The sequence below is a fragment of the Quercus robur genome, chromosome 10 (genome assembly GCF_932294415.1).
Source record: "Quercus robur chromosome 10, dhQueRobu3.1, whole genome shotgun sequence".
In the NCBI taxonomy this organism is placed as follows: Eukaryota; Viridiplantae; Streptophyta; class Magnoliopsida; order Fagales; family Fagaceae; genus Quercus; species Quercus robur.
In genome coordinates this window covers 44,287,848-44,306,935 of record NC_065543.1, presented here as the reverse complement: position 1 = coordinate 44,306,935, position 19,088 = coordinate 44,287,848, and the positions used below count along the sequence as shown (strand labels likewise).

The window sequence follows — 19,088 nt, the reverse complement described above, 5'->3', positions numbered from 1 at the left end:
GATGACCAACAAAAAGAATTTGACCTTAAAAATTACTTTGTTTTTTGTTTTCTTCCTTTGTGATCAACTATATAGATTCCTTTTGTGATCAACTATATAGATTGCCTTAAGTAATGATGGTGATCTTGAGGTATAATCAAAATCAATTAAAATATAGTTCTAAGCACTTCTTTTTAATATTTTAAAAAAAGGCAAGGGGTGACTAGTGCAACAATTTTTATTTTGATAAATATATTAATTCTTTTATCTATTGAGAAACTGTTGTTTGAGCGATTGAACAATAAAGAAGTTGAGGTAGGGGGTTGAGTCATAGCTTGATGTAAGTCTTATTCAAATCACCAATAATTTTTAGTGGTAATAATTTTAAAGTTAAATTGGTGCCAACTTGTAACTTCCAAATGTTTAAACTCAAGATCTACACCTATATCAAGACCCTAATTGGTGGATTACCCCAACTTTGAGTTTGAGTTGAATCATAGTTTGATGCAAGTCTTATCCAGATCACCAATAATTATGGGTGGTATAATACAATAATTATGAAACTAAACCTTTGTCAAATGTTTACTTTTGAATGTTTGAACTCAAGATCTATCTATATCAAGACCCTAATTAGTGGACCACCCCAACTTTGAGTGGTGTTTTTTTTTTGTCAATAGAGTTGTAACAATACTTGACTATAAATACTACATCATGGTTCTAAGTTCTAACACATTGAAGGGTAGAGGATCCAAACTCAACCATCTCCACCTCTCACATTTATTATCCATGTGAAATGTAACTAGGTGGCAGTGCGGCACCTCAAAATAAAAACAATGGAAAGAAAAATCCCCAAATTTATGTATTTATTTTTTGGTTTGAGAATTCCAATGGTACATGATTTTCAGGCCCCCATATGATCTCGAATTGCCTTATGCTTACTTAAGCAACAACCTCATAAATCATTTTCCTGCCAAAAACAGAACATTTACATCATCCCTTTATTACTTTTTAGTAGAGTGTGTTGGAACAACTCAAGACAACCTTAACTTCTCCATCATCTGCCCTCATGTGGATGTTACCTAATTTGATATTACAATCTTACCCCTCCCACCCTATACCCATCCATCACCTACAGGTCACCCAATCACTGCCCGATTAACCCTAAAAAAATAACCTACAACACCAAACAAGTCACACAGAAAGATTAAATCAACTGGCCTTGAAATCTCAGAGCCCCCGAAGTTGTCTGGAAACTCAAAGTCAAAGCCCCTGGATGGGTCAACATTTCTCACTTCAACCATGCCACACACAAAAACACATATTTTACAACTGTCCCACATGGTAGATTTTTTTTTTTGGACAGACCACATGGTAGATTTTGAATAGTAAATAAAAAGATGACGGATCCATGTGACATGACGAACAATAATTACCATGATTTAAAAATTTGGACTATACCGGTTGGTCGAACCAAGAACCAAGTACCAATCTAATCTAATAAAAACTTACAAAATATGTCAAAAAACCGGCTATAACCAATCAAAAATTGTGAATCAGGAGCAAAAATGTTCTTTTTAACCATACCAATTTTTAAAATTATAGTATCATAATCAACCACACAAGACAGTTCTAATAAATAATATAAATTTGTGTGCAATACCTAGCATTTAGATTCTCTAAAGTTCTCTTCACACACTTCCTTACCCCAAATGGGCCCAAATCTTATAAATAAATAAATAGATAAAATAAAAAAGAAAATGAAAGTCTGAAAGTGCTCAGTCAGTCAGTCACATTCCCTTTAAAAAATTAATTGACAATCATAAATAACCTGCGTCACAAGCGTGTAACTTTATGATTCTCTCCTGCCCGAACTGCCCGATCTGCCCGAACTCTGCTCTACCCAAGTACCAAGTACACCTCTCCTTTTTGCCGTCTGAGGCTCGCTCTCTATCTTTCTCTCTCTCTCCGATATTCTCTCTCTTCGCTATTTTCTCTCTCTAGATTCTCGCAGTTTCTCTCTCTGAATCGAAAGGCGGCTCGAATTTCTCTCTCTCTCTCTCGCGGTCGTTGTGGATCTGAGGCTTTTGATTAGATCGGTTAATCGGATTCGACGTGGAAACCCTAGAAATCGGAATCGAAAATTTTTGAGGTTTTTGGGGGAGTGGAAGAAGAAAGCGGATTTAGGGTTCGGGGTTTTTTGAAATTGAAATGGTGCGTGTGGGGGGTTAGGGTTAGGGATCGATCTAGGGTTTTTTTGATTAAGCGAATGTGAAGAATTTGGGGGAAAAAGAAAAGAGAGAAGTGGGTTTGGGGTTTTGGGGAATTGATGGTACTCTTGGTAGGGATTGAAGTTGGGAAAGGGGAAAATGCAAGGCTATGCTGCATGGGCGGGTTGGTGAGGAAAGGAAACGGAATCGGCACATGTGGACAGTCCCCACGCGTGCGACCATAGCTGCTTCCGCCACCGCAACCGATGGTTCTTCTTCGGTCACTTTGTGTTCCTCTAATTCGTTTTGCAAGGTTTGCTTTTGATTGTTTTTATTTTTTTTTTTATTTAAATTTTTTTGTTTGTTTGTTTGTTTGGTTGGATTTGACTGTTTGGTGTGTGAGAAAATTTTTTTGTGGGTTTTGATTGTTTGGGACTTGAGATGATTTGGCATGTTTGGTAAGTGAGAAGATGAGGTGGGGTATTTGTGCTTGATCGATTTAGAAAGAATTTTTTTTTTGTTTTTTGTTTTTTATTTCTGTTTTGGTTTGGGTGTTGGGGGAAATTCTTGATATGAATGAAAATTTGTGTGAATTAATGTGATTGATTTAGATTTGAAGGAATGAACCCAATTTTTGTGAATCGTTTGTGTGTGTGTGTGTGTTGGCTCGATTGATTTGGAAATGGAGTCCCATTTTTTTGAATTGGTGTGATGGATGTAATGCAAAAATGAACTTGGTTTTGCGAAATGTATGGAGAAGCTTAGAAGGGGTATTGAAAGCTACTATTTTGGCTAACTGTTGATGGGTTTTGAAAACGCTGAAATCTTCTACCTATTTTGTGTTATGTGGGGATAAAGTTTTTCTATTGAACTGTTTAAATGAGTGCAGGGAAGGATTTCGGCTCTGCAATGACCTTTAGATTTAAATTTCTCTTGGGAGGGAACTCCTTTTGATGGGAAATTATGTAAACATTTGGAATTAAAATTTTTCTACAATCTGGTTGTTCTTATGTTTTAGGTGTCAGTTCTGGATGTTTATTCATGGTCAGGATATTATATGGTTGATGGGCCATTGCAGATGACACGATATTGGACTATGTTGACTGGTATTTTACCTGTTTGGCTCATGTCCTGATATAAATATTATTAATGCTTAACAACATCATAATGTGGTCACGTTCACAGGAACAGCTTCTTTTAAGTGAACATAAAAATGCAATTAGTTTATGGAGTAAATATTTAGATTCTAGATGACAGAAAATACACCAAGGTTAGCATGCATTGTCGGTCAATTGAGTTGAGAAAACTTATAATATATTTTTATGTTTTTGAGACATTCGTTGCTTGCATAGGAGCAGACATTTGTTGCTTGCTTAGGAGCAGTAGATTCTTGTTGAATCAATATGTTTATGTTCACAGTATCAAGTTAAATAACTTTCAATAAGTTTATTTTAATGACGTGTATCAAGAAATTATCAAAACAGAAGAAGTATGTATTGTTGCTTGGCATTGGCACTGGTATTGGTATGTATAGGCATTAAGTAATACTGCTAAGGGTTAGACTTGGTGGCTTTCTGGCATGGAGTTAAAAGGCCTTAAAAAGTCACCTAAGTTCAAATTCTTCTACTTTAGCCGTTGATTGACACGAGTTAAGTGTTATTGCTTTTTTGACTGCCAGATTTCTTATTACTATTTGAAATTATTCCTTAGACAAACTGAGTGCATTATAATGCCTACAACTAGCCAATGAAAGTCCTCTTTCTGCCCTTCTGTTTGTAATGTACATCGATTGTGGAAGTGCGTTTGGTTTTCTCAAGACCTTCAAATTTATAACTGCCTTAATTCCTTTTTTTGCCTCCACTTCTCAGGACGGACGCAAAATTAGTGTTGGTGACTGTGCTCTTTTCAAACCACCTCAGGATTCCCCACCTTTCATTGGAATAATTCGTTCATTGACTCAGAGTAAAGAGAATAAGCTAAAGTTAGCTGTGAGTTGGCTTTATCGGCCTGCTGAAGTAAAGCTTGGCAAAGGCGTCCTGTTGGAAGCCGCGCCAAACGAAATCTTTTATTCCTTTCATAAGGATGCGATTCCTGCTGAATCGTTACTCCATCCGTGTAAAGTCGCATTCCTTCCTAAAGGTGTTGAACTTCCATCAGGGATTTCATCATTTGTGTGTCGGCGGGTATATGATATTACAAACAAGTGTTTATGGTGGCTAACTGATCAAGATTATATTAATGTGAGTTTTTAACGCTCTTGCAGATACGTCTCCTTGCTTACATATGTTATTTCTTTAGGGTAGTTCTGAATATTCTTACTTGCACAATGGAAATTCATTAATTTTCTTTTACAGGAACGACAGGAAGAGGTAGATCAGCTGTTATATAAGACGCAGAAACAAATGCATGCAACTTTACAGCCTGGTGGCAGATCTCCAAAGCCAATGAGTGGTCCAACATCAACATCGCAGTTGAAAGCTGGTTCAGATAGTCTCCAGAATAGTGCATCTTCCCTTCCTTCTCAAGTTAAAGGAAAGAAAAGGGAGCGGGGAGATCAGGGCTCTGAGCCTATCAAACGAGAGCGTGCTACAAAAATTGATGATGGGGATTCCAATCATACTAGACTGGAAAGCAATTTAAAATCTGAGGTTTCAAAAATTACAGAAAGAGGAGGGCTAATAGACTCTGATGGTGTTGAGAGATTGGTGCAGCTCATGCTGCCTGAAAGAAATGATAAAAAAATAGATTTGTCTGGGCGGTCTATGCTTGCTGGTGTTATAGCTGCCACGGATGATTTTGATTGCCTTACTCGGTTTGTGCAACTCAGGGGTCTGCCTGTATTTGATGAATGGCTCCAGGAAGTCCATAAAGGGAAGATTGGTGATGGTAGTGGCCCCAAGGATGGTGATAAAACTGTTGAGGAATTTCTCTTGGTTTTACTTCGTGCTCTTGATAGGCTGCCTGTAAATTTACATGCCTTACAAATGTGCAACATTGGGAAGTCTGTGAATCATTTGCGCACTCATAAGAACTTGGAAATCCAGAAGAAAGCAAGAGGTTTAGTTGACCTATGGAAGAAACGTGTTGAGGCTGAAATGAACATCAATGATGCGAAGTCTGGCTCAAATCAGTCTGTCCCCTGGTCTGCAAGATCACGCCTTCCTGAAGTTTCCCATGGTGGGAATAGACACTCAGGTATGTCGTCTGATGTTGCAATGAAGAGCTCAGTTACACAGCTTTCTGCATCCAAAACTACTTCTGTGAAGATTGTCCAGGGGGAGAGTATCACCAGGTCTGCATCTGCATCTCCTGGGTCCATAAAATCAGTTCCATCACCTGCACCAGTGAATACTAACTTAAGAGACAGCCAGGCTCGAAATGCTGTTGGTAATGCTGCCGATCTCCCTCTGACAACAGCAAGGGATGAGAAAAGCAGCAGTTCTAGTCAGTCGCACAACAACAGTCAATCATGTTCTAGTGACCATGCTAAAACAGGGGGACATTCAGTGAAGGAGGACGCAAGGAGCTCTACTGCTGGTTCAATGAGTGGAAATAAGAACTCACGGCATCGAAAATCAATCAATGGCTTCCCTGGTTCAGCTGTATCTGGAGCGCAAAGGGAAATAAATTCAATCAAAAGTTCCTTGCTCAAAAATCCGGCTTCAGAAAAATTATCACAGTCTGGATTGTCATTGGAAAAGACACTTGAAAGCCCCTCAATTGAGGGTAACAGTCAAAAATTGATTGTTAAGATTTCAAATCGAAGTCGCAGTCCTGCACAAAGTGCCAGTGGAGGATCAATTGAAGATCCTTCAATCATGAATAGCAGAGCTTCTTCTCCTGTGCTTTCAGAGAAGCATGATCAGTTTGATCGTACCCTGAAAGAAAAGAGCGATACTTGTCGAGCTAATATTACTTCGGATGTGAATACTGAATCCTGGCAAAGTAATGATTTGAAGGATGTACTGACTGGGTCTGATGAGGGTGATGGATCCCCTGCAGCTGTTACTGATGAAGAGCGCTGCAGGACTGGAGATGACAGCAAAAAATTGGCAGAAGCTAAAGCTACTTCCTCATCATCAGGGAATGAACAAAAATCAGGGAATTTGCAGGAGGCTTCTTTGCGCTCCATAAATGCTTTAATTGATAGTTGTGTTAAGTACTCTGAAAGAAATGCATCTATATCCATTGTGGATGATGTTGGGATGAATCTCCTTGCTAGTGTGGCTGCTGGAGAGATGTCGAAGTCTGATTTGGTTTCACCTACTGATTCTCCGCAAAGGAACACCCCTGCAGTTGAGCATTCCTGCACAGGTAGTGATCCCAAAGTTAAATCATCTCCAGTAGACGACCTTGCTCAAGACCAAGGCCAGTCTAATGATGGTGCTGGTGATGAGCCTGAGAAGCAGGGTGTTGTTTCCTGTAATATTGGGACAAAAACTGTTGAAAGCACATCTATTTGTTCTTTGTCTGGGGAGAAACCTGCAGGAGAGAACCATGGTCATTTAAGTAGTTCTTGTATGGATTTTCAGCAAACTGTAGACCCATGTGTAGAAGGTGATGGTAAATCTACTGAAATAACAGTAGCTGCTTCAATGACTTCCTCACCTGTGAGCACTGTAGAGAAAACTATGGATATTGACGGAGTCAAATCACTTCAGGAGAAAAAGGCAGTTGGTGAGGTGAATGCAGATGCCATTCCAGATGTAAATGAAAAGACAAGTTGCTCTTTGTTGAATGAAGATAAGTTCAATGTAGTTTCTGCTCTAGAGTTCCAGATGGAAGCAGCTGAAGGTCTGGATGGTGGTAACCAGACAGAGCTGAAGCCACCTTTATCCATGATGCATATGGAAGATGTGAAAGGAACCAAAGAGGAAGTTGTGGTGCCTTCTGGTGGTGGGAAAGATATTGCTTCAGAGAAAGTAAAAGATCTGAAGGCTGAAAAGATTGATGAAGCAGATGCCAGGAATCATGTAAATCAGGCTGAAAAACAAAGAAATGAGCAGGAAAGTAATGACCCTACAACTTCTGAGAATCGAACTTCAGTTGGTTTAGCTTCCACTGTCACTGATCATGATGGTGAGTACGTGGAGGAGAATTCGGAAAGCAAAGCAGGTCATGATCAACAGGTTAGACCAGCTCCTCACACGATTTCACCTGCATTAACTGCACAAGAAACAGAACAGCCTGAAATGACTAGGGGACCTAAGAGGACTGGCACAGAAGCAGTTGACACAGAGGAAAGTAAATCAACCAATGCAGATGCAACTTCTATGCCTGCTGCCAGGGCATCAGATATGGATGCAAAAGTGGAATTTGATTTGAATGAAGGCTTTACTGTGGATGAGGGAAAATTTGGGGAACCGAATAGCTTGCCGGCACCAGCATGTTCATCCACTGTTCGATTGGTTAGTCCATTACCTTTTCTTGTTTCTTCCGTGTCTAGTGGCCTTCCTGCTTCAATTACTGTTGCTGCTGCTGCAAAGGGCCCGTTTGTTCCACCAGATGACCTGCTGAAGAGTAAAGGGGAACTTGGTTGGAAGGGATCAGCAGCCACTAGTGCCTTTCGGCCAGCTGAACCCAGGAAAGCTCCAGAAATGCCACAGGGCACTGCAAACGCCCCTCTTCCTGATGCTGCAGCTGGCAAGCAGAGTCGCCCTGCGTTGGATATTGATTTGAATATACCTGACGAAAGAGCCCTTGAGGATTTGGCTTCACGGATTTCTGCTCAGGAGCCAGGTTCTTCATCTGTCCCAACAAATAATCATGACGTGGCACGTGATGGAATGATATGTTCTGAACCTGTTCGTGGCTCTGGGGGACTTGATCTTGATTTGAACCGAGTTGATGATGCTTCTGATATGGGCAATTTCTCAATCAGCAACGGTCGTAGAATGGATATTCCACTTGCGCAAGTTAAGTCACAATCGGGTGGTGCTCTTAATGGTGCAGTGAGTGGCCGCAGGGACTTTGATTTGAACAATGGGCCTTTAGTTGATGAGGTGTGTGCTGAACCATCACCTTTCAGCCTGCATTCCAGGAGTGGTTTTTCATCCCAACCATCCGTTTCTGGCCTTAGAATGAACAATACAGAAATTGGGAACTTTTCACCATGGTTTACTTCAGGAAGCAATTATCCTGCTGTGCCTATTATGCCAGATAGAGGGGATCAGTCTTTCCCAATTGTTGCAAGTGGTGCGCCGCCAAGGATGTTGGGTACCACTGGTGGCGGCAGTCCATTTAGTCCTGATGTCTTCAGGGGGCAAGTGCTGTCATCTTCTCCAGCAGTGCCCTTTTCCTCCAGCACTTTTCCATACCCTGTCTTCCCTTTTGGAACCCCCTTTCCACTGTCATCAGCCGCATTTCCTGGTGGTTCAACAACATACATGGATTCATCATCTGGTGGGAAGGTTTGCTTCCCTGCAGTCCGTCCCCAGTTTTTAGGACCTGCTGGTACCGTTTCTTCTCATTTTCCTAAGCCTTATGTTGTTAGCTTCCCTGATGCAAACAACAGTAGCGCTGAGAGCAGTAGGAAATGGGGAAGACAGGGTTTAGACCTTAATGCCGGGCCTGGAGGATTAGACTTGGAAGCAAGAGATGAGACTTGTCTTCCACCAAGGCAACTGTCTGTTTCCAGTTCACAGTCCATAGCAGATGACCAAGCAAGGATGTACCAGGTTGCAGGTGGTCTTTTGAAGAGAAAGGAGCCTGAGGGAGGTTGGGATGGATACAAGCAGCCCTCGTGGCAGTAGGAATGAGTAATGGCACAATCTGGTGACCCATGAAAAGCTCGTAAGTTTTCGTTTCTGTATATATAGCACATGTGAGTCTAGTCACCTAGGAGAGTGATAAAGGTTTCTTTAAGATTTTTTGGATATTACATAGGAAAACTAGAAAAAGGTTTTGGTAATGAATAGTTTGTAAATGACATAAGATAATTTCTCAGTGTTTGTCCATGTATGCATCTCTTTTTCATTCCTCTGTAGCTAAATAGAGGGAGTTTCGACTTTTTATTATTATTTTAATAATGTATTTATCTTTTTCTCTGAATTCATTGTGGTTACTGTCTTTTCCATAGTATTTATGCATTTATCTTCATTTATTATTATTATTATTTCTACATTAGAGCTGCCATTCTTAACTTTTTATATTAATTATTATTTAATTTCTTCTCTTCAGTGCTTTGAGGATGGGTGTTGGCTAATCCCAGAGGTTGTCATCTAACTTGTGTGCTTTCGGAGGATGGGTGGTAAGTGAGTTATCTGATGTTGTTCATAGTCTCCGACCCCCATCCCTTCGCTGTATCAAAATGTAATCTGTCCGGGGTCTACAAGCTATTTGTTCCTTGAATTTGTTCTGGGTGGCTGCAGATCAGTTTCCCCTTTGTAGATATTTTAACTGTTGGAAAGCATGCAGTCTGTGTTGCCCAGACATTTCAAAATTGGTTCCTTTACTGGTATTCAGTGCAACAACTATATATGACATTGGACCCAAAGCCATCCCTTCCTTTTCCAACACTTCCTTTTATGGAGGTTGGGTTACTAAACTGCTTATAAGCCAACACCTTTTGTATGTGATTTGTTGTTAATTTATCTTTCTTTGCCTTTCCCCTTCTACCTTCTAATCACATATATATATATAAAGCTGACTGCTCATCAAATTTTGGCAACTGAACTCTTGTTTTGTCATGGTTTAGTTGCTATGCTTGATGCTGTATTCTAATTTCATTTTATTTTATTTATTAACACTAATATTAGTCTTCGATCCAGTTTGGTTTTCTGTCCAGACTTTGTTCCAATGTTCCTACTCATCAAGATCAATATTTTTATTACATGGTGTTTTCCCACAAGCCACATCTAGGAGCTGTTTGGTTAACCATTTTTCATTTTTTGAGGAATCATTCTTCTGAAGTGTGTGTTTACATATGCATGGTCAGTTATTGTGCTAAAAAGTCTTGATGTTCAATGAATGAAATTGTGCATCATCTGTATGATTTTATGCAATCATTGACAACTCTTCAGGAGAGGCCTTAGCTTTGTATTGTTCGAATTATTTGGTACTGTAAACATTCTTTTTAATTTTTTATTTAGGTTGGATGTTGTATTTTTGTTTATTTACCCAAGTTGCTGTATACTAATTGTTGATGGGTGCAAATGGCTGTGGGAAGAGTTTGAATGTCTTCCTGAAATAGAAGTTATAACATGGATTATAATAAGATGATGGAAACACTGTGACATGGAGCATAAAGATTTATTTATTTTTTCGAAGTCTCGATGCAATTGAAAAACCAGCAATTTCACCATTCCTAGCCCCTTTTAGAGGTGGGGGCATCAGGCATGGACAATTGGTTAAACAGAGCAAATTTGTACCATGATTATAAGGAACTCTCCCTGTTTCAGCGCTTTGTTAATGCATGTGCGTTTATGAGGATAACTTTTGGCATAAATTAAATAAGATAGATAGCCAACTCAAAATTCATTATAGCTTCCAGTACCACCACTTTGTACTATATTTGTCTGTGGCTTAAGATAAGAACTTAATTGATTAGGCAAATAACTTGCGTACCAAGGATAATTTATATTGAGCAGTTTGTGGTTGAGAAGGCATTGAATTAAATGGCTCGCTTTAGCTATAGATGATGGCATTGGTCTACTAAGATAGTATGGGGACAATTCTGCCCAACCCAATTATGGTCTCCACTTTCTACAGAAATTTCAGGACTCCCTCCTAATATTAGATGTCATTAAGCTTATCGTCTTAAAAAGTTGTGTAAAAGATAATGAAAATTTATAACTCATACATTGCTCTTAAAATTAACCTACAGAAACCTACAAGGATTAGAGGCATTTTTTTCCCTGCTTTTACAGCAAAAATTCAAAACCTTTTGCTGTATTGAGACTATAATCAATTAAGCAATGAAGCTATTCAGAAAAAGAGGAATTTTTCGTTTGTTGTTCAATTCTTATTACTATGGCAAAATAAACAACAATTGGTGTTCAAATAATCATTATAAAGACAATTATATATAAACAAATGGGAAATAAAAAGAAAATAGCCACAAATAATAAAAGTGATTTGTAAACATTACCATCAGTGATTTTTTTTTTTTCCTAAAAAAAAAAGAAAGAAAGAATTGATTTAGAGGATAAAATCAAGCATTTTAGCAAATTCAACAGGCCCAAGAAAAGGGACTGGCAAACACAACTAAGAATAGAATATGATAGTAAATGTGTGGGGAATAAGGGGATAAAACTCATAAAAAAAGGGTAGGGCATAAAAAAAGAAAACAAAATGAAGGGTCATTATCAGTTGACCTCACCTAACAAACAACACAATATATATTGCATTGCTTTGAAAAACCCAAAAAAAAAGAAAAGAAGAAGACCCGATTCCGAAAAATCAAACCCGAATCCGTAACAGACTTTAACCCAAACCAAACCCAACACAAGACAGCCCCGTTGCCAAGTCTAAACTACACCTTTCCTTTTCCCGTCTACCCCTCTCTCTCTAGATTCTCGCACTTCTTTTCTCACTCTTTCTCTCTCTAACTTTCTCTCTCTAGAGACCGAAAATTTCTCTTTCTCGTTCGGCGGATCTGAGCTCCAATTAGGCCGATTAATCGGGCACAGAAAATCGGAGTCGAAGTTTTTTTTTTTTTGAAAAAAAAAAAAAAAAGAAGCAAATTAGGGATTGTATTATTATTATATTTATTATTGAATTAAGTTTGTTTGGTAGTTTGTTTGTTGGCGTAAGATATGGTGGGAGCTAGCTAGGGTTTCGGATCGATCTAGGGTTTTTTTGCGGAATTGTGAGAAAATCATTTGGGGGGGATTTTGGTGGTGTAGAAAAGAAAGTGGAGAGGGTGTTTGGGGGAATTGATGGTTTTCGTGGAAAGTGAAAAAGAAAAAAATTTAGGGATTGAAGGACGAAGGATTGGGGAAAATGCAAGAGGGCTATGCTGCAGAAGGTGCATGATGGGAGTAGTGGTGGTGGCGGTGGTGATGGTGAGGAGAGGAAATCGACGACTCGGCACATGTGGACTTGTGTCCCCACGCGTCCAGCGAATTTGATCCCAGCTGATGCTTCTTCTTCTTCTTTTGTTTCTCAGCCTAATTCATTCTTCAAGGTCTGTTTATTTTATTTTGTCTTAATTATATTATTTGATTTGATTTAATTTGGTTTGGTTTTGTTTGATTCTATTTGTTGGGTTTGATTTTTTTGTGGGTTTTGGAATAAATGATGGGGTTGTGAATTGATGGGGGTTTCTGGGTTTGATTGGTTTAGAAAGTAGGAAATGAACCTGATTTTCTGAGAAAATGAATGTTTTGATTTTGGGGGTTTTTTTTTTTTTGGGTGTGAATTATAGGAAATTAATGAAATTTTGTTTCAATTATTTGAATTGCTGAAAATGGGCCCTTCTTCTTCCGATGAAGTATGAAAGAGGAGGTTTATTTCGGTGTATTTAATTATATATATGAGCTAAAAAAATTTCAATGAATGTTCCCAATTGACCTGTAAATAGGAATTTGAAAAGGGAAAGGGATGGGGGGATTCAGTTTGTAGTTTCATAAATATTGGTGCTAGGAATAGGATTCATGTGATGGTATTTAAGTAGAGGTAGAAATGCCTAGGGGCTAGGAACCTTGCCCCAAATCTTGGAGTTAAGGCACCTCAAGAAGCATGAGCCAAGCTCGAATCCTATTAGTTACCTCTTTGATGGTAAATTGGTGGGATTTATCCTAGTAATTGCCAAGTAATTGTAGCCGATAAGGTCTTGCTCAAATGGCACCTCCTCCCCTTGTAAGAGCAAGGTGGAGGCTGAGCCTGTGGGTTCAGGCTCCACCAGGTGCATGTGTAATTATCAATTAAACAAATGCCTGCTATTGTTATAGACATGCTTGGGATTAGTTGCGTATTTGAAGAGTTCTCCTCGTTGGCCCTTAAAACAAAAAAAAAAATATTAATTTTTATTTTGCATTGTAGTCCTTGTTAGAATGACTATTAAATTTACTGGCCCTTAACATTTTAAAATTTTAGTGCTTAGGTGGTTTTTTCTCATGTGCTTCTACTTGTCTCGCGCTTTCTTGGCATATTTTAATAAATTATATTACTCTGTTCAAAAGAGATAGCAGTCAGAGTACATGAGACATTTAATTTTTTTTACTAGTCTGGCAATATAGAGATTATCTTGAATTGACTCCCTACTTTTTACTTTTATACTTTGAAAATTCTGAAAAATTGCTTACTGTAGCGGATGGATTTGAATACTATCTTTATTCTTCTAATAATGAAGTTGCATAATCTAATCTTTGGCTTGCTAATCAATGTAATCAGTGATGTGTATTTGGTGCTTATTTCTCTCTTGACCTTGTGGATTCCCAATTATGATATGAGAGTGAAAATACATTTCTAAAACCTTCAGTTGTTTATTTGGGAGTGACTAATCATTGATACTACTTTTTATTGTCTTGTTAATAATTTCTGCCATCTATTTTATATGTTATTTTCTCTATGATAAAATAGGAAGAATCCTGTTTTTTCCCCTCTCTTTGGTTTTTGGTTCTTCTTTCTATTAACTGTTTTTTTTTTTTTTTTTTTTTTTTTTTTTTTTAAACTTTACAGGATGGACGCAAGATCAGTGTTGGTGACTGTGCTCTTTTTAAACCGCCTCAGGATTCCCCACCTTTCATTGGTATAATCCGTTGTTTGACTACGAGTAAAGAGGATAAGTTAAAGTTAGGTGTTAACTGGCTATATCGACCTGCTGAAGTAAAGCTTGGCAAAGGCGTCCTATTGGAAGCTGCGCCAAACGAAATCTTCTATTCCTTTCATAAGGATGAGATTCCTGCTGCATCGTTACTTCATCCATGTAAAGTTGCCTTCCTTCCTAAAGGTGTTGAGCTTCCATCAGGGATTTCGTCATTCGTTTGTCGGCAGGTTTATGACATTACAAACAAGTGTTTATGGTGGCTAACTGATCAAGATTATATTAATGTGAGTTCTCTTTTTTATATAAATTCTCTTGGTCATCTTTCATTTTGCTCTCACATGCTGAATCTTTAGGTCCTTAATGTCTTTTCTCTCTCAGGAACGTCAGGAAGAAGTAGATCAGCTGTTAGAAAACACACGAATTGAAATGCATGCAACATTGCAGCCAGGCGGGCGATCTCCAAAGCCAATGAGTGGTCCGACATCAACATCGCAGCTAAAAGCAGGTTCGGATAGTGTTCAGAATAGTGCTTCTTCCATTCCTTCCCAAGTTAAGGGAAAGAAAAGGGAGCGGGGAGATCAGAGCACTGAGCCTGTCAAACGAGAGCGTACTACAAAAACAGATGATGTGGATTCTGGACACAGTAGACTGGATGGTAATTTAAAATCTGAGACTGCCAAAATTACAGAGAAAGGAGGCCTTATAGACTCTGAAGGGGTGGAGAGATTGTTGCAGCTGATGCTGCTAGACAGAAATGAGAAGAAAGTAGATTTAGCCGGGCGGTCAATGCTTGCTGGTGTTATTGCAGCCACAGAAAAGATGGATTGGCTTAATCGGTTTGTGCAACTCAGGGGTCTGCCTGTATTTGATGAATGGCTCCAGGAAGTCCATAAAGGGAAGATTGGTGATGCTAGTGGCCTCAAGGATGGTGATAAATCTGTTGAGGATTTTCTCTTGGTTTTACTTCGTGCACTTGATAAGCTGCCTGTAAACCTTCAAGCCCTACAAATGTGCAACATTGGTAAGTCTGTGAATCATTTGCGTACGCATAAGAACCTGGAAATCCAGAAGAAAGCTAGGAGTTTAGTTGACACATGGAAGAAACGTGTTGAGGCTGAAATGAACATCAATGATGCAAAGTCGGGTTCAAATCAGGGTGTCACCTGGACTGCAAGATCACGCCTTCCTGAAGTTTCCCCTGGTGGGAATCGACAATCAGGTGCATCCTCTGATGTTGCTGTGAAGAGCCCTGCACAGCTCTCTGCATCCAAAACTGCCCCAGTGAAAGTTGTCCAGGGTGAGAGCACTTCTCGGTCTGCGTCTGCATCTCCAGGGTCTATGAAAACAGTGCCATCAACTGCGCCTGCAAGTACTAACCTAAAAGATGGTCAGGGTCGAAATGCTGTTGGTTTCACCTCTGATCCCCCTCAGGCAACAGTGAAGGATGAGAAAAGCAGCAGTTCTAGTCAGTCTCACAATAGTCAATCTTGCTCTAGTGACCATACTAAAACTGGACTTTCCGGGAAGGAGGATGCAAGGAGCCCTACTGCTGGTTCAATGAGTGGAAATAAGACCTCAGGTGGTTCTTCACGGCATCGGAAGTCAATAAATGGCCTCCCTGGCTCTGCTTTATCTGGAGTTCAAAGGGAAAGTTGTTCAAGCAGGAGTTCCACGCAAAAACATCTGGCGTCAGAAAAACAATTACAATCTGGATTGCCATGTGAAAAGGCACTTGATGGGCCTGTCAATGAGGGTAACGGTCATAAATTGATTGTTAAGATTCCAAATCGAGTTCGCAGTCCTGCACAAAGTGCCAGTGGAGCATCTTTTGAAGATCCTTCACTTTTGCATAGCAGAGCTTCTTCTCCTGTGCTTTCAGAGAAGCATGATCAGTTTGATCGTAGCTTGAAAGAAAAGAGTGATGCTTATCGAGCTAATATTACTTCAGATTTGAAAACTGAATCATGGCAAAGTAATGATTTCAAAGATGTACTGACCGGTTCTGATGAGGGTGATGGATCACCTCCTGCCATTACAGATGAAGAGCGCTGTAGGAGTGGTGATGACAGTAAAAAGTGGGCAGAAGCTAAAGCTGCTTCCACATCATCGGGGAATGAACATAAATTAGGGAATTCAGAGGAGGGTTCTTTACGCTCTATAAATGCTTTGATTGAAAGTTGTGTCAAGTACTCAGAAGCTAATGCATCTATTTCCATTGGAGATGATGGTGGAATGAACCTGCTTGCTAGTGTGGCTGCTGGAGAGATGTCCAAGTCTGATGTGGTTTCACCTGCTGATTCTCCGCAAAGAAACACACTTGCAGTTGAACACTCCTGCTCAGGCAGTGATTCCAAAGTCAAATCATCTCCTGCAGATGACCTTGCTCAAAACCGTAGCCAGTGTAATGATGGTGCTGATGTTGAGCATGAGAAGCAGGGTTTAATTTCCAGTAATGTTGGTCCTAAAAATGGAGAAGGTAATTCAGCCTCTTTGATGTCTGAAGAGAAAGTTGTAGAAGGGCACAGTGGAAGTTTTCATTCTTCAAGTAAGGATTTGCAGCAAACTGCAATCCCATGCAAAGAAAGCAATGGAAAATCTACTGAAATGACAGTACCTGCTTCAGTGGCTTCTCCCGCAGTCACAGTAGAGAAAACCATGGATATTGAAGGAGGCAAACATCTTGAGGAGAAAAAGGCAGTTGATGGGGTGAATGCAGATGCCATTCCTGATGCTAAAGAAAAGGTGAGTGATTCTTTGTCAGATAGAGATAAGGTTGATGTGTCTGCAAGGCTAGAAGTCCATAATGAAGTCATTGAAGGCTCATCATCACACCTATCTTTAGAAATTGATGGTGATGACAAGAAGTTTGTAAATGAAGGGTTGAACAGTGGTGTGAAGACAGAGCAGAAGCCTCCTGCTTTGATGATACATTCTGAGAGTGTGAAAGGAACCAATGAAGAAGTGCTCCGTCCTTCTGGTGGTGGGAAAGATCTGGTTCCCGGAAATGTCAATGAATTGAAGACTGAAAAGACTAAGGAAACAGATGTGAGAAGTAATGTTAATCTGACTGAAATACGAAGTAATATGCAGGAAGGTAATGCTCCTACAATCCCTGAGAATCAAATAGTTGGTTCAGGTTTAGCTATTACGGATCGTGAAGGTGAGTATCTGGACGAGAAGTTGGAAAGCAAAGAGGGTTTTGTGCAATGTGGTAGACCAGTTCCTCACAAGGTGTCTCGTGCATTGCCTGTGCAAGAAACAGAATGTGAGCAGTCAAGGGGGTCCAAGTTGACTGGCATGGAAGTTGAAGATACTGAAGAATGTACATCTACAACTGCAGATGCTGCTTCTATGTCTGCCGTAAGGGCGTCAGATATGGAGGCAAGAATGGAATTTGATTTGAATGAAGGCTTTGCTAGTGATGATGGAAAACTTGGGGAGGCAAGTAATTTGACAGCAACAGAATGTTCAACTGCCCTTCGGTTGGTTAGCCCGTTACCTTTTCCTATTTCTTCTGTGACTAGTGGCCTTCCTGCTTCAATTACAGTGGCTGCTGCTGCAAAAGGGCCATTTGTTCCGCCAGATGACCTACTGAAGAGTAAAGGGGAACTTGGTTGGAAGGGATCAGCAGCTACTAGTGCCTTTCGGCCTGCTGAACCCCGGAAGGCTCCTGAGATGCCACATGGCACTGCAAACATTCCTCCTCCTGATGCTACAGTTGGCAAGCAGAGTCGCCCTCCATTGGATATTGACTTGAATTTTCCCGATGAAAGAATTCTTGAGGATTTGGCTTGTCGAGATTCTGCTCCTGAGCCAGGTACTTTATCTGGACCAATAAATAATCCTGAAATGGCACGTGAAGAACTAATGGGTACTGCTCCTGTTCGTTTCTCTGGAGTACTTGATCTTGATTTGAATCGTGTTGATGATGCATCTGATATGGGCAATTACTTAACTAGCAATAGTTGTAGAACGGATGTCCCTCTTGTGCCAGTTAAATCATCAAGCAGTCCTCTTAATGATGCTGTGAGTGTCCGCAGGGACTTTGATTTGAACGATGGGCCTGTTGTTGATGAGATGAGCGCTGAACCTTCACCGTTTAGCCTGCTTGGTAGGAGCAGTCAGCCATCCCAACCACCTGTTTCTGGCCTTAGAATGAACAATACAGAAATGGGAAATTTCTCACCATGGTTTGCTACAGGAAGCACTTATTCAGGAGTTATTCCATCAATCATTCCTGATAGAGGGGAGCAGCCTTTCCCTATTGTTGCAACTGGTGGGCCACAGAGGTTGTTGGGTCCCACTGGTGGCAGCAACCCATTTAGTCCTGATGTTTACAGGGGGCCAGTGTTGTCATCATCTCCTGCCGTGCCCTTCCCCTCCAGCCCATTTCAGTATCCCGTCTTTCCTTTTGGAACCTTTCCGCTGAGTTCAGCCGCTTTTTCAGGTGGTTCAACAACATACATGGATTCATCATCTGGTGGGAAGGTTTGCTTCCCTGCAGTTCATACACAGTTTTTAGGACCTGCTGGTGCAGTTCCATCCCATTACCCTAGGCCTTATGTTGTTAGCTTCCCTGATGGTAGCAATAACAGTAGTGCTGAGAGCAGTAGGAAATGGGGAAGGCAGGGGTTAGACCTCAATGCCGGGCCTGGAGTCTTAGATGTAGAAGGCAGAGATGAGACTTCTTCTCTTCCACCAAGGCAACTTTCTGTTGCCAGTTCACAGGCTATAGCAGATGAGCAAGCAAGGATATACCAGGTAGGTGGTGTTTTAAAGAGGAAGGAGCCTGAGGGCGGGTGGGATAGTTACAAGCAATCATGGCAATAGATTTGAGTAATGCACAATTTGGTAACCCATGAAAGCTTGTAAGTTCTTGATTCTGTATTTGCCAGTTCTAATATGCAAGTCTAGTTACCAAAGAGAGAGGATCTCTGCAATGTTTCTTGGATTGTGCAAAGGGGAACAATGGGAAAAGGTTTTGGTAAAGAGTAATTTTTAAATGACAAAAAGAAATTTTTTTTAGTGTTTTCTCCATGTATGTAACTCTTTCCATTCCTCGGTAGCTAAATAAGAGAAGTAAGATTTTATTTGATTCTCCTGAACTAATATGTTGCATATTGCATTGATTGATAAGGCCAGTTTCCTTTGGCCACAGGAAGAAAAAAAGAGATAAAAGAGAAAATATTCAT

General features: G+C 40.1%; 2 protein-coding genes across 2 annotated transcripts; both read left to right on the top strand.

Moving 5' to 3' along the window:
• The first annotated feature begins 1,898 nt into the window (after positions 1-1,898).
• On the top strand, positions 1,899-9,800 carry LOC126702478 (uncharacterized). Its single transcript, XM_050401179.1, has 4 exons — positions 1,899-2,499; positions 4,055-4,426; positions 4,541-8,978; positions 9,366-9,800. The coding sequence occupies exons 1-3, from the start codon at positions 2,356-2,358 to the stop codon at positions 8,936-8,938; spliced, it is 4,914 nt and encodes a 1,637-aa protein (XP_050257136.1). The 5' UTR covers positions 1,899-2,355; the 3' UTR covers positions 8,939-8,978; positions 9,366-9,800.
• A 1,784-nt stretch (positions 9,801-11,584) lies between these two features.
• On the top strand, positions 11,585-19,001 carry LOC126702477 (uncharacterized). The gene is made up of 3 exons (XM_050401178.1): positions 11,585-12,312; positions 13,809-14,180; positions 14,275-19,001. The coding sequence occupies exons 1-3, from the start codon at positions 12,142-12,144 to the stop codon at positions 18,724-18,726; spliced, it is 4,995 nt and encodes a 1,664-aa protein (XP_050257135.1). The 5' UTR covers positions 11,585-12,141; the 3' UTR covers positions 18,727-19,001.
• The last annotated feature ends 87 nt before the right edge of the window (positions 19,002-19,088 follow it).

What these genes read in the sequence shown, in the direction of transcription:
- LOC126702478 (XM_050401179.1), top strand. Translation starts at nt 2,356, where the DNA reads ATGCTGCATGGGCGGGTTGGTGAGGAAAGGAAACGGAATCGGCACATG. An exon ending in CCTCTAATTCGTTTTGCAAG is followed by an intron (nt 2,500 to 4,054) that starts GTTTGCTTTTGA and finishes TCCACTTCTCAG; the next exon opens with GACGGACGCAAAATTAGTGT. An exon ending in CTGATCAAGATTATATTAAT is followed by an intron (nt 4,427 to 4,540) that starts GTGAGTTTTTAA and finishes TTTCTTTTACAG; the next exon opens with GAACGACAGGAAGAGGTAGA.
- LOC126702477 (XM_050401178.1), top strand. Translation starts at nt 12,142, where the DNA reads ATGCTGCAGAAGGTGCATGATGGGAGTAGTGGTGGTGGCGGTGGTGAT. An exon ending in AGCCTAATTCATTCTTCAAG is followed by an intron (nt 12,313 to 13,808) that starts GTCTGTTTATTT and finishes TAAACTTTACAG; the next exon opens with GATGGACGCAAGATCAGTGT. An exon ending in CTGATCAAGATTATATTAAT is followed by an intron (nt 14,181 to 14,274) that starts GTGAGTTCTCTT and finishes TTTCTCTCTCAG; the next exon opens with GAACGTCAGGAAGAAGTAGA.